Source organism: Enhydra lutris, unplaced genomic scaffold (assembly GCF_002288905.1).
Source record: "Enhydra lutris kenyoni isolate GAN:26980312 unplaced genomic scaffold, ASM228890v2 scaffoldscaffold9, whole genome shotgun sequence".
Taxonomy (NCBI): domain Eukaryota; kingdom Metazoa; phylum Chordata; class Mammalia; order Carnivora; family Mustelidae; genus Enhydra; species Enhydra lutris.
In genome coordinates this window covers 17,555,365-17,570,254 of record NW_019154093.1, presented here as the reverse complement: position 1 = coordinate 17,570,254, position 14,890 = coordinate 17,555,365, and the positions used below count along the sequence as shown (strand labels likewise).

The 14,890-nt window shown below is 58.2% G+C and overlaps 1 protein-coding gene across 1 annotated transcript in view; it reads left to right on the top strand.

Moving 5' to 3' along the window:
* The window catches only part of LOC111143433 (TraB domain containing 2B), a 223,895-nt gene extending 209,739 nt beyond the window's left edge, over positions 1-14,156 (top strand). The window contains exons 5-7 of the mRNA XM_022497173.1: positions 2,403-2,493; positions 5,550-5,819; positions 13,943-14,156. Coding sequence (XP_022352881.1) covers positions 2,403-2,493; positions 5,550-5,819; positions 13,943-14,156 — 575 coding nt within the window. The remainder of the gene's footprint in view (positions 1-2,402; positions 2,494-5,549; positions 5,820-13,942) is intronic.
* The last annotated feature ends 734 nt before the right edge of the window (positions 14,157-14,890 follow it).

Sequence of the window (14,890 nt, the reverse complement as noted above, 5' to 3'; positions counted from 1 at the left end):
CCTTCCAGCTCCGTCACACTCGGGGACCAGGCAAGTGGGCACAACTCTGTGGTCCCCCCAAGGACTAGCTTAGCTCATCACTCAAGAGTGCATGCTGGGCTTCTCCAAAGAACGGTCACTCCTCCTGCCTCATCAGGACCTCACCAGCCCCCGAAGGGATGCATGCCTGTTTGACACTCAGGAAAACAGGCTGGGGGCAAGGAAGCCACTTGGCTCAGGAGACGCATAGCCATGGCAGGAGATTGGGTCTCTGTCCTTAACAGGATTGGGTGAAGCCCAGTGTCCTGGGAGGGCCTGCTCATGCCTGTGTTGTCTGCGTGTCTTCCGCACTCGGCTTCTCGAATGAGCCTGTTATAGCCTTCCACATGCTATTTCCCCTGCCTGGAACACCCCCCCAACCCCATGCCTAACTCTCGTGCTCACCTGGCTAATTCTTATCCCACCCTTCAGCTATCACTGCCTCCTCCAGGAAGTCTTCCCTGACTTGAGGTTGTACTTCCGTACTTAGCCCCGATCAAAAGACCTTGATTCTGAGACCAAGTGCCTGGAACAGGCCCCTGTCTCTTCACCACTGGCTAGCACTCGAGATCCACTCGCTCAGTGCTTGTCAGATTAATGAACTGAATCAGTAAAGAAAGGGAGGGAGGGGGAATCCATTTTGGTCGGGTTCTCCAGGGTCAAACAGAAGCTTTCCCCAGAGAGTCTGAGAGCCGGGGAGCCCATGGATCCCTCCCTTGTACAGAGACATTAAGAGCATTTGAGCATAATGGATTTGCCTGAGGTCTCAGAGCGCGTGAGGCAGGTCCTGGACTAGACGCCAGGTCTCATTCCCATACCAGTGGTCTCTCGCAGTGATCCCAAGGTGGACTTCAGGGACAGGGGTGGGCCAGCGCAAGAGAGCAGAAGCCGGCCCAGAGGTGTGCAGGGGGGCAGCGGAGGGGGTAGGCTCCACCCTCCGTCCACCGCTCTGCAGTCCCCGCCTCACCCCCTCTGTGCCGGAGTCTCTCCGGTCCCACCCAGCTTGTCCACTGTCTGCTCTCTTCAGACCTCCCCGGGGCTGTTAGCGTGCTGACCTTCCAGCTTCCCACCTGTCACCACCTGTCACAGGCGATTAGACTAATGGCACAGGGATTTCCCCCCAGGTTCTGGGCTGAATGGGGAGCTGAGGGGAACGTGCCGCCCATGGGAGTGGGGCCGCAGGGCAGGCACATGGGCTAAGAAGCAACAAGGGGTCACTGCCACTCTGCCCACATCTAACAGGTGGGGAGATCGAGGCCCAGGAAGGACGAGGGGCTGGCCAGGGTGCTGACTGCCGTCACTTAGCCTTCTGAGGACCCTTCCTCACCGGAGCCTGGGAGAGCCTTGGCTGTTGCCAGACTTCATGCCTGCGTCCTGCTGAAGGAGACCATTTTCTGGGCTCATCTGGGGCTGTGGCTCTCTGCATTCTGAGCCACCAGCAACAGGGCTGGCCTCAGCGCAAGTGCACCATAAACATTTGTTGAATGAATGCTTAATGGGTTGGGGTGAGGATGCCAGCACCCCCCAAGCAGGAGCCACCTCGACAGTGTTCGGCTCCGGCTTTAGACCCCTTCTGTGCCCCCGCTGCTGTCTGCTGGACCTGCAGCCGTCGCAACCATGTGTTGCTCTCTCCTTCCCCAGAATCTGACACCTGGCGAGTTTTCTGGGGCCACTTGGGGCCTGGATTGTAATGTGTGGTTCGCAGAGGCTGGATAGAAGGTGAACGAATGAATCCACGAAGGTCTCTGCCCTGTGGAGCCTTGTGGGGAGACAGACATGAACACGGAGAACCCACTCGCGTGCTAAGGAATGGGCCCTCAAACTGCTGGTGGAACTCACGAAGATGAGCCACAGACCTGTTGAGGGCTGGAGGGCTTCTTGGAGGAGGTTTTCTCCAAGCTGGGCCTTGCATGACCCCTTTCGGCTGCTCATTTCTGTTGCTTGTCTTACATGGGCTGAATTCACTTTACTTTTCTGGTATAAAACTGTGTGGCAGCCACAGCTGGAGCCTGGGTCCAGTACCCGGAGACTGTATTGCAGGTCATTACCATCTGAGTCTGGGGTCAGCCTCAGGGTACGAGGCACAGCAAGGCCACTTGAAACACTTGTGACCTTTGCCACAATGCCAACCACTGTTCCAGCAGTCCTCCTACTAGCCCAGCAGGGAATGCTACCATCATTCCCTTTACAGAGGGGAGCCCACGGAAACTGGGGCCTGAGGATTGGGGCCTGCAGAGCCAGGATTTGGACCCATGCCAAGGTGGCACCGGGACAACATCCAGACACACTGTACCATCTTGGGTATAGGAGGTCCCTGGCCTGAGGGGTCCCCAGTCGCTGTGACTTGGCATGTGGCTGAGTCCACTCTGTCTCTTGTGTTCTAGGTCATTTCCTGGGAAACAACACAGTCATCGACGTCCTTCGGCAGGCAGGGCTGGAGGTGGAGCACACACCGGCAGGGCAAACAATCCACAGGTGAGAAACTCAGGCATCTGGGGGGTACGGGCCTGGCAGGCCTGCTGCCACCACCACGAAGCCTGCCCGAGCCTGTGGAGCATGGCTGGGCTGTACCCTGTCCTCCTGCTCGGCTTGCAGGGCAAGTTGTGAAGAAGCCTCGTAGGGACCCGCTGTGACCAGGCAGCCAGGAGTGCAGGGGCTGGGCTGGAGGTGAGGGGACTGGGAAGAAAGCTGTCATGCTATCTTGGCAACCTGGGAGGTGAGGTTGGGGGACAGGGCAGTGGGAATGGGAAGAACGTTAGATCCTGAGAGATGCTCAAGATTTAGAGCCTGGTTGGGGTGGGGTGGGGGGGAGGACTCTGCAGGACACCTGGGGTGCTGCCTCGAGAACCGGGGGATGCCCGGCCCCACCCACACCTGTTCCTCACCTTCCTCTGACCACACCTCTTGGCTGTGCCCTCCTACCCGTGACTTTCCCATCAGGACATACCTTCTCCACTCAAATAGCCATCACTGGGCATCTGAGGGGTTCCTGTCCCTACCCTAGGTTGGGGGTCCCCTGGGCCCACTTGTGGTCCACAGTGCCAGGGCAGGCATGACAGGGTGTCAGCCCATACTGGGCAGCTCTGGGGGAGGCAATGACAGCATCCTCAAACTTAGGGATTCCCTGCAGCCTGTACCCCAACAGTATTGCCGGAAACTTCCTCACTAGACAACAAAGGCAACCACAGTGCAGTTTCAGCCCCTGTCTCTGACGTGACATGAGCCACAGTCAGAAAGAAGCTTGAACAATCATAGCCAATATTTATTGGTGGTTCACTGTACACCAGGCTCTCAGCGTTTCTAGCTCATTCAATCCTCTCAAAAGCTCAATGAGTTAGGAACTAGAGTATCCCCACCTTGAAAGTGAGGAACTGGAGGCCCAGAGAGGTGAAGTCACTTGCAGAGGGATACACAGCTCATGGTAATGGCAGTCTGGCTCTAGACCCTCCCTAAACTCCTAACCACTCCCTGTCCCCTCTCTGGGGACTGGAGGTGGGCTTGGGGGCAGGGATGCTCAGGAATGACTGAGGCTTTGCTCCTTGCTCTGCAGAAATGAGGCTTGGACCCCCTAGCCCACCAGAGCTTTGAGCCTCTGGTCTCCTAGCTCTGGGCCAATGCTCACTGCTGTCTCCATGGCACTTCTAGAGGACCTTAAAAAGTCCCTCGTATTGGACTCCTTCCTCTTCTGATCATCTGAGTCAAGCTCATGACACTGTTCTTCCTGAACATTTGAGTGCAGCACAAAGCAGTCTGCCCTGGGCCAGCGCAGGGGTGTGCTCGAGGAGCGAGGGACCCAAGGCAGCCTCGGGGACAAGGCATTCCGCACACTCCCCTTCACAGCCCCAAGGACTTCATCCGAGGCTCATTGTGTCTGTCCAGGCCAGTCAGGGTGGGCAGACAGGCCGGGGAGGCTGCCTCTGCTCCTATTCATCTCAGAGCCCAGGCATTAGAGGAAGGCCCCCCGCCTCTCCCGCCCCCCTGCCCGGCCCTGCTCCGAGAGCTCTCAGGCTGAGCCTCCAGCACACGCTGAAATCCTGCGGGTGGGGTGAGGGGCCAGGATGCTGAGGAGGCCCCAACAATAAAAGCCATCATCGGCCACAGGTGCTTCCTGGATCCATCTTTTTGTCCGCCTGTTTTGAATTATCTCCCTAGCAGCTGCAGCATCTCCTGAACCCTGGGAATCTGGGCTTGCCATGGGGGCTGGGAACGGACAGGCTGAGCCGATGGCCTTCTCTCCTTCAAGGAGGGAGAAGCCCTTCACCCCATCGTGCATGCGGGACTGGAGGAGGAGGACAGGCTGTGTGCCGCCTTGGGTGTCACTGGAACTTTATAGTTCCCCATGCCACGTCCAGCCTTCTGCCAGGGCCTGATGTCTTCCAGAGGAAGTCCATTCGGGCCCCAGAGAGGAAAGAATAAAAGGGAGAGGAGCAGACGATGTTCCCAGGCTGAGAGACCTGTGTATGTAGCGCTGTATGGAATGTGAATTCCACGACCACACGCCTAATCAGTGTTTCAGTGCCCACTACAGCCAAGTCCCTTTGCCTGCAGGCCAGGTTTAAAGAAATGCTTGTTATGGGTCAGGCACTGTGTTAGGACCTCAGCTCATTCATCCGTGCGACAAGCTTAGGAAGTAAGTGGGAATAGAACTATTCCCATCTCGCGCCTCCCTGCTGCTCCTTGGCCACACAACCTGTAAGCTGCAGAGCGGGATGTGAACCCGCGTTTGTGTACCTCTAGCTGGAGCTCTAACTTGCTGAATGCTGTCCTGCCTCCCCGGAAAGGTGTTCAGGAAGTAGATGATGAATGCACGGATGGGGGGCTGGATGAACAACACAAGCAACCATGTTACTATTTAATAATACTTAACGACTCACGTTCATTACTAAAGCATTTCAGCTGTTAACTACGAGCCAGTCACTGTTCTAAGGGCTTTGCCCGGGTTCACTTATGAAATCCGCATGATGCCCCGCAGAAGCGTGGGCTGTGGCATCCCCGTTTCGCAAAGCAGGAGAACAAGGCACAGCGCGGTTAGTCACTTGCCCCAAGATACTCAGCCAGAGTTTGTGGAATGAAATACCCTGACGAAGGTCAGATATGCCCTCCAGAGACCTGCCCATGGCTCGCCCCCTCCCCTCCCAAGAGTCTGGGCTCAAACATCACCGGGCAATGGCCACACCCCCTGCATGCCAAGCACCCTCCACCTCCATGCTCCCTCTCCTGCCCCCCTCAGGGGCTCTCACCATCTGCCATCCTCATTGTCCATCTTCCGCTTCGAAGTGCGAGCTCAGAATGGACAGGAACCCAGTTTGGACTGTTCTTGCCCAATCCCTAAAAGAGTGCCCGGCGCCTGGAGTCCCTCAATGAAAGGAGTCAGAGCTCCATCTCCCAACACCAGATACTCTCGCTGAGTGCAGCAGGGGCACCCAGCTTCTTCTCCTGTGGTGACAGCCTTCCCACTGGGTGCCATTCCCTGTTGTGCATGAGTGACACAGTCCCACACGTGCACCTCACGTGCTCTTGCCCGTTTCCAGCCCCGCCGCCCGGAGCCCTGAGCCCCCACCGGAGAGGACCTCGGCGAGTCCGGCCCCAGCCACTCCTGCTGCTGCCGTCCCCGCAGCACCCTCAGCAACCCCCACCATCCCGCCTGAGGAGGAGGACCCGGCCCTGTCCCCACACCTCCTGCTCCCCGACAGCCTCAGCCAGCTGGAGGAGTTTGGGCGGCAGAAGAAGTGGCACAAGAGGCAGAACAAGCAGCAGAGGCCACGGCAGTTCAATGACCTATGGGTTCGCCTCGAGGACAGGTGAGCAGGGACGGGGCGGGCCGTCCGGGGCTGGCCACCTCTCCTGCCGGCCTCACACACACACATACCCCTGCCCCAGGGCCACAGCCCCTCTCCTCCCTGGGTGCTCCTCAGAGGAAGTGGGCCAGGTGGGCACTTGAGTGGAAACTTCTGGGGAGAGCTTGACACTCCCCCACCCCTGTTCACAAAGCCTCCTACTGTTCATCTAGCAGGGCTTACAGAGCAGGCTTACATCTGATTTTTCATCTTTAGTCTCAAAATGAGAGCAAGTACACTTTTTTCCATTTTAAAGATAAGGAAACAGAAACCTAAGGTGCATTGGCCAAAAGTCTGCTTTGCCTTTAGCTTCCCTGGATGCAGCTGGGGTGCAAAACAGGCTATGTTTGTCCCCAGACGGTGACAGTAGGAGAGAACAGCGCAGCCTGGCTCCGTGGAAAGGTTGTGAGCTCCCTGTCCCTGGAAGGTCTGAGTGGCCAGCACCCGGTCAGGGAGGGAGCAGAGGGTCCCACTCTGCAAGAAAGAGATGGCAGGGGCTGACCACTGCCCTTATGGCTGTGGGCTCCATCTCGGGAGAGGATGGCATTCGTGGTGCACGGCAGTGAGCATGGGCAGGTGCAGAGATCATCCTACTGTGCTAGTAGTACCAGTCTGTCCCCTGCCTGCGTGCCCCTGCTGCCCCTGTGCCACCCTCCCAGTCTGTCTGTCATCGTAGCTCCTACTGAAACCAGGATGCTGTCTCCCAACTTTTGCCTGCAGGCTCAAAACAGTCTCCCTAGCTTCCGCGTTGGGGTGCGAGTCTCTGTGTGTGGTGAACAGTGTCACCAGAACACCTGAGATGCCCCAGGGAGTGACTGTCAGTGGAGGTCGGGGTCCTATCCACTGCGGTAGCCAACCCTGGCCCTCGTGCCCCAGCAGTGGGCCCTTGGAGACTCGGAGTCTCCCCTGAGCCCTAAAGACCATCATCTGGGATTTCCCCTGCACCCCCAGAAAGAGTCATCCGGGGTACCTGGAAACAAACATAGGTCCAGGCCCCCGTGGCCCTCCTAATCTGACCCTGCACCACAGGGGCCTGGGGAGCTGGGTGCTGTGTCTGCCCTCGGGCTGAAGTTGCACTCAGGAGACTTCTCCACAGCTTTGGGGAATGTGGACCTAGTTCTGCATTTACAGGCTGGGGGAAAAGGGATCTGTCCAGGGTCACACAAGCCATCAGGGACTGCCTCCAGCCTTGTCAACTTCATGGTCCTCCTGCAGCCAGGTGTCTGAGTCTATGACAAAAGGATGATACAGTCCAGTCCGTTCTTCTAAAGTCTGAGAGGTGTGCTATTCTACAAAGACTTCCAGCAACTAGTTGTGGAGCCCACTGCTCCTTTGGGCTTTGGTTTCAGAGCATCTGACTTGGGTTACTGGGAAATGTGCAGCGCCCCGGCCAGCCTGCCTGCCCCCCACCCCTGCTCTGCCAGGGACAGAGGCACCACTGTAGCTCTATTAGCTGTGACATATTCGGCTCACATGCCCTGCGTGGGCCGCCCCCTCCGATCCAGGAGCGCAGGCGGGCAGCTGTCAGAGGGCCTCTTCCTCAGTGCGGGGCAGGGCCTGCCACCTGACAGGAGGAGCGGGGCCGGTGGAGGCACGGCCGGCCCATGGATAGCTCCCATCAGGAGGGGGACTCGGGGCCCTCATCAGCCTTTTGGGGCAATCAAGAGACCCAGTCTGGGGTGGGCCTGGCCCATGAGGTGATGGGGGCCGGCTGTCAGCTCCAGCAGCGGACCCCCGACTCTAACCACTTCTGAAAGGTAAATTTCAGCAAACGGCTCCAAACGGTTTCCTTTTCACAACACGTAGCTCTGAAACACAGAGCCTGGTTTCAGGAGAAGAAAATAGCTTTTCTTTGGCAAGGGGGAGCCCCTTCTCCAACCTAACAGGTAAATTGTGGTTGAATAGCTTTCTTCCATCTGGTGGGGTTGGAGAGAGAAGTTTCCATGGATGGGCACCCTGTTTGGGTTCTCGACGCTTCTCAGGGAAACAGGGCTTGAGCTCCTTGAGAGGCCTAGGTGGGGCACCCTTCTGTCACTCCCAGGGGACTCACCCCACCTGCCCAGGGTTTCCAAATTTCCACTTCTCTGAGAGGGAACAAAGGCAAGCTCTCCCAAGAGGGAAGCTGAGGCACATCTGTAGCCTCTCTAACAAAATCGTTATCCTTGGAGCTGTAACTCCATCCCAGGTTTTCTTATTTTCCTTCCCCCACATCCATCCCCTCTCCCACCCTTCCCCCCCCCCCCCCCTCTCCCACCCTTCCCCCCCCTCCCCAAGCACACTGCCCCCAGCAGTCTGAGATTCTTTGGTGCTCCCTGCCTTGGCCAGGCCAGCTTCCTCCTGCACAGCCTGGACACAGAGCCGTGGCCTCCCCTCCGGCCTGGGGCTGCCGCTCCTGCGGGCCTTGACCTTGCCAGGCTGCATGCCGCCCCTCAGCCGGCTGTGCCCGGCCCTCCTCCTCCCTTCGTTCTTGCTTTTCTCTCTGCCAGGGGTGGGCACGAGGGGACATTGGCTGAACTCCAACAGCAGACTCGTGCCCCGGGTCCTGCCAGGAGTCTGGGAAGTAAGCTTTGTTTGTGAAACAAGGAGACTGAGGCCCAGCGAAGTCAGGTAACGTGTCTAAGACCACACAGCGAGTGGGCTGTGAAGTCGGAGCTCACACTCAGGGCTGCCTGACGCTAAAGGTCACATTTGCCCATGGCCATGCAAATGCTCCTCCCGCAGCCGCCTGGCAAGCATCTCCTCCATCCACACTGGCTGTGTCCCTTCTCTCCTCCCCCACATCCCGCAGCCCCCGAAGGCGCCCCCGTCTCAGCACAATCACATGGGCTGCAGTCCCTCACTTGGGTTTAAAGGCCTGGGGGCTCTGGGCACCAGGTCCATGTTGGACTTCTCCAGCTGCCAGGGGCCTCATGGAGGTTTTGTGGACCCTCCCCTCAGCCCTCATTCCCTGAGACGGAAACACCATGGAGGAGGTTTAGAGAAGCAACAGCCCTTGGCAGAGTGATTTAGGAGGACCCATGGAAAGGGCCAGGCATGTGTCCGCAGACAGCTGTGAAGTGGTGGTACAGAACTCTCAGGGAGCCCCCACATCGGAGGGCCAGGAGGGTGGCAGCCAGGCAGGGCTCATTCCCTGGCTGTGTGTGATATGGGGTTCGTGACAATCCTCAGTCTCTCCTTCTGTGCAGGTAGGGCCTTGACCGTCTCCAAAGGTCAGGCCAGTTCTGCTGCTCTCTCCCTCCACAGCTGCGCTATGTGTGCATGTGATGAAGGTGGAGGGTTGGATAAAGAAGGGGGCAGAGTGCGGGGCCATCAGGACAGACAGTCATGAGGAGGCAGGTGCAGGAAAGGGAGCTCCTTCTAAGTGCTGGGCATGGCTGGAAGCAAGGCACAGGTAGGCCTCAATGTGGACAAACCCAGAGGGCTTGTGAGTGTACCGTACTGGACACACACACACACACACGTATCATTGTTCTTCTGGGCCTCAGTTTCCCTGAGGTTTGAGCAGGTGCCCAGGGCCCCCTCAAAGGGGAAAAGACACTGTTCCACCTCCTAGGCCCCTGGGAGAGCCGTGCCCACCTCCGCCTGGCCTGCCCATCCCGCCCCAGGCTCCCCAGCTCCAATTTCTCCCAGCAAAGCCAGACCTTCTCCTGAGAGGGTCCTGCATGGTCGGCGTCTCTGTGTGAGGCCGGAATGCCGTGAGATCGCAGGTAGAAGATACCCTGTGAGAAATGGGAAACAGGATCTCCATGAACAACAGCACAGACAAAAGCAGGCAGAATGGGCATCAGAGCCCAGCCCTTCGTGGGGCTTGCTTTGAGGGTTAGAAAGCAAACAACAGGATGCTATGAAGTGGTAAGCTGGCGCCAGGCCACCTGTGATGCTCAGTGACCGTGGTCTCCAGAACTGCTGGTGGGACTCTTGGGCTGGCCTCAGATGCCACTCTCCCCGCCCCAGCAGGAGCTGCTCAGGGGCCCTTAGCTCGGCTTCTCCTACAAGCCTTCAGTGAGCCTCTGGGTGGGTGCTGCTCCTGCCGCTTAACAGGAGCACACTGGGCACACGCCAGTTACCCAGCCCCACGTTGCTAGGCACAAGAGCAGGTGGGGACAAGAGCAGGAGAAGTCTCAGGTCACGGCCAGCTCCCAACACAGTGTGGCCGAAGAAGCCCTGGAGCCCCGGAGTGCTCCTGTGCCTGCAAAGGAATCAGATAGCCGGGGCCAGGGGGAGGATCAGGCCATTCCCTGCAGAGAAGGCCATGAAGCCAAAGGCATGGAGGTGGGCACAGGCCTTCGACATCAGGACATCGAGCTGCAGGGATACCTGTTGCCACAGATCTCCACCAGCCTCTGACCCGCGTGGCTCGAAGAGGCAGAGGCCAGACCACACTGACAGTGGGGTCTCCTCCAGCCGGACCACATCAAGGGCTGTACCCCCGGGCAGCAGGACCACCAGTCACCCGGACCCCAAGTCCCCTCTATACTCTGTGTCCCTGGAAGCCTCCGAGAAGGTCGCCCAGGGCATAGCCAGTAGCCCTTTGCATTGGGAGGAAAGCCACCACCTACGAAGACCCCCAGCACCCAGCCCTAGATGCTCTTGGAGACCCTCTAGGTGCAGGGGTCCAGGAAGCCCCCTGGAGGGGCCTCCGTGGGCAGACAGCTGACACTGTCTCGAGCAGCAACCCTCCTCTGTACTTTACATCTTGAGCTTCTGCCTGAGCTCTCCGTTCTGGCTTCTACCACTAGAAAACATTTTTAAATGCATGGGTCTGTTCCTGCTCCTTCATTGCACACATAGGGAAACTGAGACCTAGATGACAGGACTTGCCCCAAGTCACACAGCAGACGGGGACATATGGCATTCTTGAACAGGGCTTCAGCAGTCCACCCAAGCAGTGGGGCCCTTCCCCATGCGAGGGGCCCAGTCGGCTCGGAGCAGACTCAGCCTGTTGGTGCCAGCCGTCTGCGGAGCCTGGGAGCCCTCAGTGTTTGGTTTGGCTTCAAGGCCCCTTTGCCATGAGACAGTTTTCCCCTGCATGGGCCTGGGATCTTGGAGTGGGGGGAAGGGGGATCTGGACTAGGAGACTGAGCTTTGTGAGCAGAGTGGGCTGGGGAGGTGGGGGTATTTGGAGGGGCTTTCCGCCCCCCACCCCATTTCCCTGGGACTCCTTCCAAGCAATAAAACGCCCTGCTCAGGCTCCAAGGGGGAGTGTGCATCTTTGCTTTTCAAAGTGTGAAAGCAAATGCCTTTGGGCGCCTTGCAAGACATAATTTTCCTAACTCCTACTTATCTTCCTTCTGATGGCGGGGCTGGCTGCAGCCTGCCTGGGCCCCCCTGCAGATGGCACAAAGCCTCTCCTCTTGAGGCCGGGCCTCCTAGCCTCCTGGCTGCTCAGGCTGAAAGCACAGGGCAGCTCCTGGGAAGGGACCATCGTGGACCCTTTGTGTAGCGTGTGGAACTTTTCTCATTAGAAGAGAAAGGGAGAGAAGGGGCTCAGGTAGTGGCGTGGGCTCAGGCATGACCCTCCCGGGGCCAAGCCCTCCCTCCTCCCACCCCGGTGAGCCTCCACACACGGGTTTTCCAGGTCTCAGCAGGAAGCAGCGCGCCGACCTGTGTGCCCTCCACCGGGTGATCCTCCGTATCCCGATCCCCTGCAGGCTGTCCCGTCAACCTGGAAATGGGGATAATGAGGTGACACGGGTACTGCATTGCAGTGTCTACGGGCTCCTAGGAAGCGCTTCATAAATGGAGGAAGCTGCTCACGGGGACCGACGCACACGAACATACAATGCTAAAGAGCCGAACCGTGTCATGTGTCCAGCGAGCCGGGCACTGCTCGGGGCCCTTCCCGAGCGGGAGTCCATCCAAGAGCCTCTGTAGACATAGGTACCTGTGTGCGACATGGCTGCAACAGTGAGACCCACGTGAGGTTTTGTGGGGATGTTGAACCAGGCCTTCATGGGTGGGACAAGGCAGCAGGACAGTCAGGGTGACTGGACAGGGTGGCGCGTGCTGGCGGAGGCAGGATAGGTGAGGTCGGCTGGTCCCCAACTGTGTGAGAGGTCTCAGTGTCCTGCCGGCGGATACAGGGTGGGCCATCCTCTGCCAGGCGCTGTGGGTCATCGCGGGCAGTCAGAGCCACCTGGTCTGCCTGCTTCTGTTCCACAGGCACACTCCCTCCTCTCCTCCTAGCTATTCTTGAAGTTTCGAAAGACAGAGGAGCACAGTTCATGACCACTGTAGATGCCAGGTGGAGAAGAACTTCATGTGAGGGTGCGGCAGGTTCTCGTGGCTGGAGTACGACCAGGAGTAGGGAACGAGGGACAGGCCAGGAGCGAGGACCTTCTTGACTGAGGGCATCTGGACACCTACTTCCTGAGCAGAGGCCCCAGCCTGCTCGGAGGCAGGGGCATGCATGGTGACCCCAGGCTGAGCCAGGCTGTGTGAGGGGCATCTGGCCCGGATGGCTGTGGGGCCAGAGCTTGGTGGTGATGATGACGGAGTTCACAGTGGTTATGGCCGATCATTGGGACCTTGTGTCTGGCACATGGAAGTGCAGGCCAAGGTAGAGCAGGGGACAATCTGAGGGCCCAGCAAGTGAACAGCCTCCTGGGGAGGGGCAGTAAGCACTGGAAAACAGGGCCGCGTCCCACACGGAGGAGGCTACCCACACCACAGACACCCAGGGAGGGGCAAGCTTCCTGCCCCTGCCTCAGCTGCTAGCAAGCACCTTCTGTGTGCCTGGTTCAGATCCCAGCCTCCTTGTGAGTCCTGGAGCAAGTTACTTAACCTCTTGGTGCCTCAGTTTCTTCCTAAGTAAAATGGGGATAAGAGTCGGATCTGCCTTATAGTGTGGCCATAAGGATTAGGGGTTGATGTGTACTAGGTGCTGGCTCAGAGCTGCCACAGGCTGGGGTAAGTACTTCTCTGGCCACTAGGGGCACCCTCAGTCACATGCAAGGTAGACTGTCTTCAGGCTGACTGCTGTGTCACCTCTTCCAGGAGGCCTTTCTGGCCCTGCCCTGGACAGGGGCCCATCTGTGTGCCTCCTACCCAGTTTCCCCTCCCTCCTTTGCACGTCTGCTGTGATGGGACTTGTTAGGTCCTCTGTTGCATCTCCATCTGCCTCCCCTACCCAGGGCTCCACAAGAGCAGGTGGGGTCCAGTGCCCCTGAACTCCAACTCTCTTTTCATCCTGGAGCCTTCTACCCCATGGCCTCTCTGGGTTATACCTCTGTCCTTGTCTGCCCTTGTCCTCTCTCTTCCTCTGTCCCTGGCCCTCTCTTTGTTGATGATGTGCTATCTCTCTCTTTCCAGAGCTTGAGCCATTTACCTACCCAACCTGGCCACTGTCCTACCCTGCACTAGCCCATGTCACTGGGTGCTGGCCTTAGCCAGCAGGCTCGTTCTGCACTCAATCTGCTTATTTCTCTGTCTCTCCTCCTTCATTCTCCCTTTCATAGGTTTTCTTGAGCCAACAATCTCACCCATTCCCTCCAAAACTGGATTCTATTTTTATGAGTTCATGAAGGATCACAGCTTTCCCTCAACCTCCCTGGGCTTATGCAGAGGGCGGCTGACCCGGGCTCCTGCCCAGGCAGTGCTTTCTCCTGGGACCCAGTGCCATTTAGCCTCTCTGAACCCTGGCCCTCTCGTCTAGGGAAAGGGGGTGAAGAGACCCACTGTGAAGGTTGGTTTTGAGGCGGGAGAGACCCTCAGTAACTGGTAGATGTTATCAGGAGGGCAGGAGATGGTGGGGTTGTCTCTGTGGTTGATTTCCTGTCTATTTCGGGCTGGGTGGGGACAATGGCAGGAGAGCGCCTGCGCACACAGGCCTGGAGGCTGACTCCCCCAGCTTGACCCCAGACCCAGCCCCTCTGTGGCACTTCAGTTCTTTCTGCCCTGGGATCTGTATCGAGGGGTCATGCTTGGGGCCTTCAGCTTCAGGAGCTCACTTTCCCTGCCCAGCCCCATCTCCTCCATTTTATAAGAAAGTAGATTCCCTAAAGTCGCCTCTGAACCCCAGGCCAGAGCCCAGGACGAGGCTACTGAGTGGTCGTTCCGGGGCTCTCCTGCTTTCTCTCTCCCTCCAGCACGGCCGCCTCACCGCCCCCGCCGCCCCTGCAGCCCACACACAGCCCTGGGACCGCGGGGCCAGCCTTGCAGCTCTCAGAGCGGCTTCAGCAGCGGGAAGAGCCGGGCCCCACCAGCAGCACCTGCCGCCCCCAGCCCACCCTGGGCCTCCTCCCCGCCATTGTGGCCGGCGTTGCAGCCTCCCTCCTGCGACACCGCCTTGGGCCCTCCTGACCTTGGCCACCAGTGCAGAGGACCCAGAGAAACCACAGGAGGGTGTGTGGCCACCCCCCCCACTGCCCCTGCCACCACCTCCGGGGTGCCTGACACCTGACGGGCAGTCCAGACGGGATCCGTTAGAACACTAGAGCTTTATTGTACCCGAGTTACATCTTCTTTTTTGTAGAAGGATCTTAATTTCCCATAGTGCTATGGGGCTCTTTTGTAAAATATGTGTCCATATTAAAAAAGAAAAATGTATTTATTCTTACCGATAAAACTATTTTTATGTGGCCTATGTTAACCCTTTAAGTAGCCCCAGCACCAACCCAGGAGGTGAACCCAGGCTGCCAGGAGGTCTGCAACTTCAGGCAGACCATGGCCTTGAACTGGCTTGCTCCTAGGCCCACAGCCTCCACTGTCTGGGTTTGGCTTCTCCCACCACGGGGACCTCAGAGAGAGGGGCAGGCAGATAGGCTTATTAGCTTTTGAAGCTGGATCTGGGAGCCAGAGATGTGAACGCTGACGACTTCCCTCCCGTGGCTGCATCCTAGGGTGGGAAGGTACTTTAGGAAAGAATGCTGCTATTTTGAAAACCCTGAGTGTCTGTGAACTGGCCTTCCAGAGCTCTCGGTAAGTGTTTGGACCAAAGCACGGGGGTGAGGGAGGGATGGTGGTGCCGAGGGGGGCCATCCCCCAGCCCTCTGTGACAAATGGTTAAGTTGAGATCCAAAGAGAGGAAGGTGGTT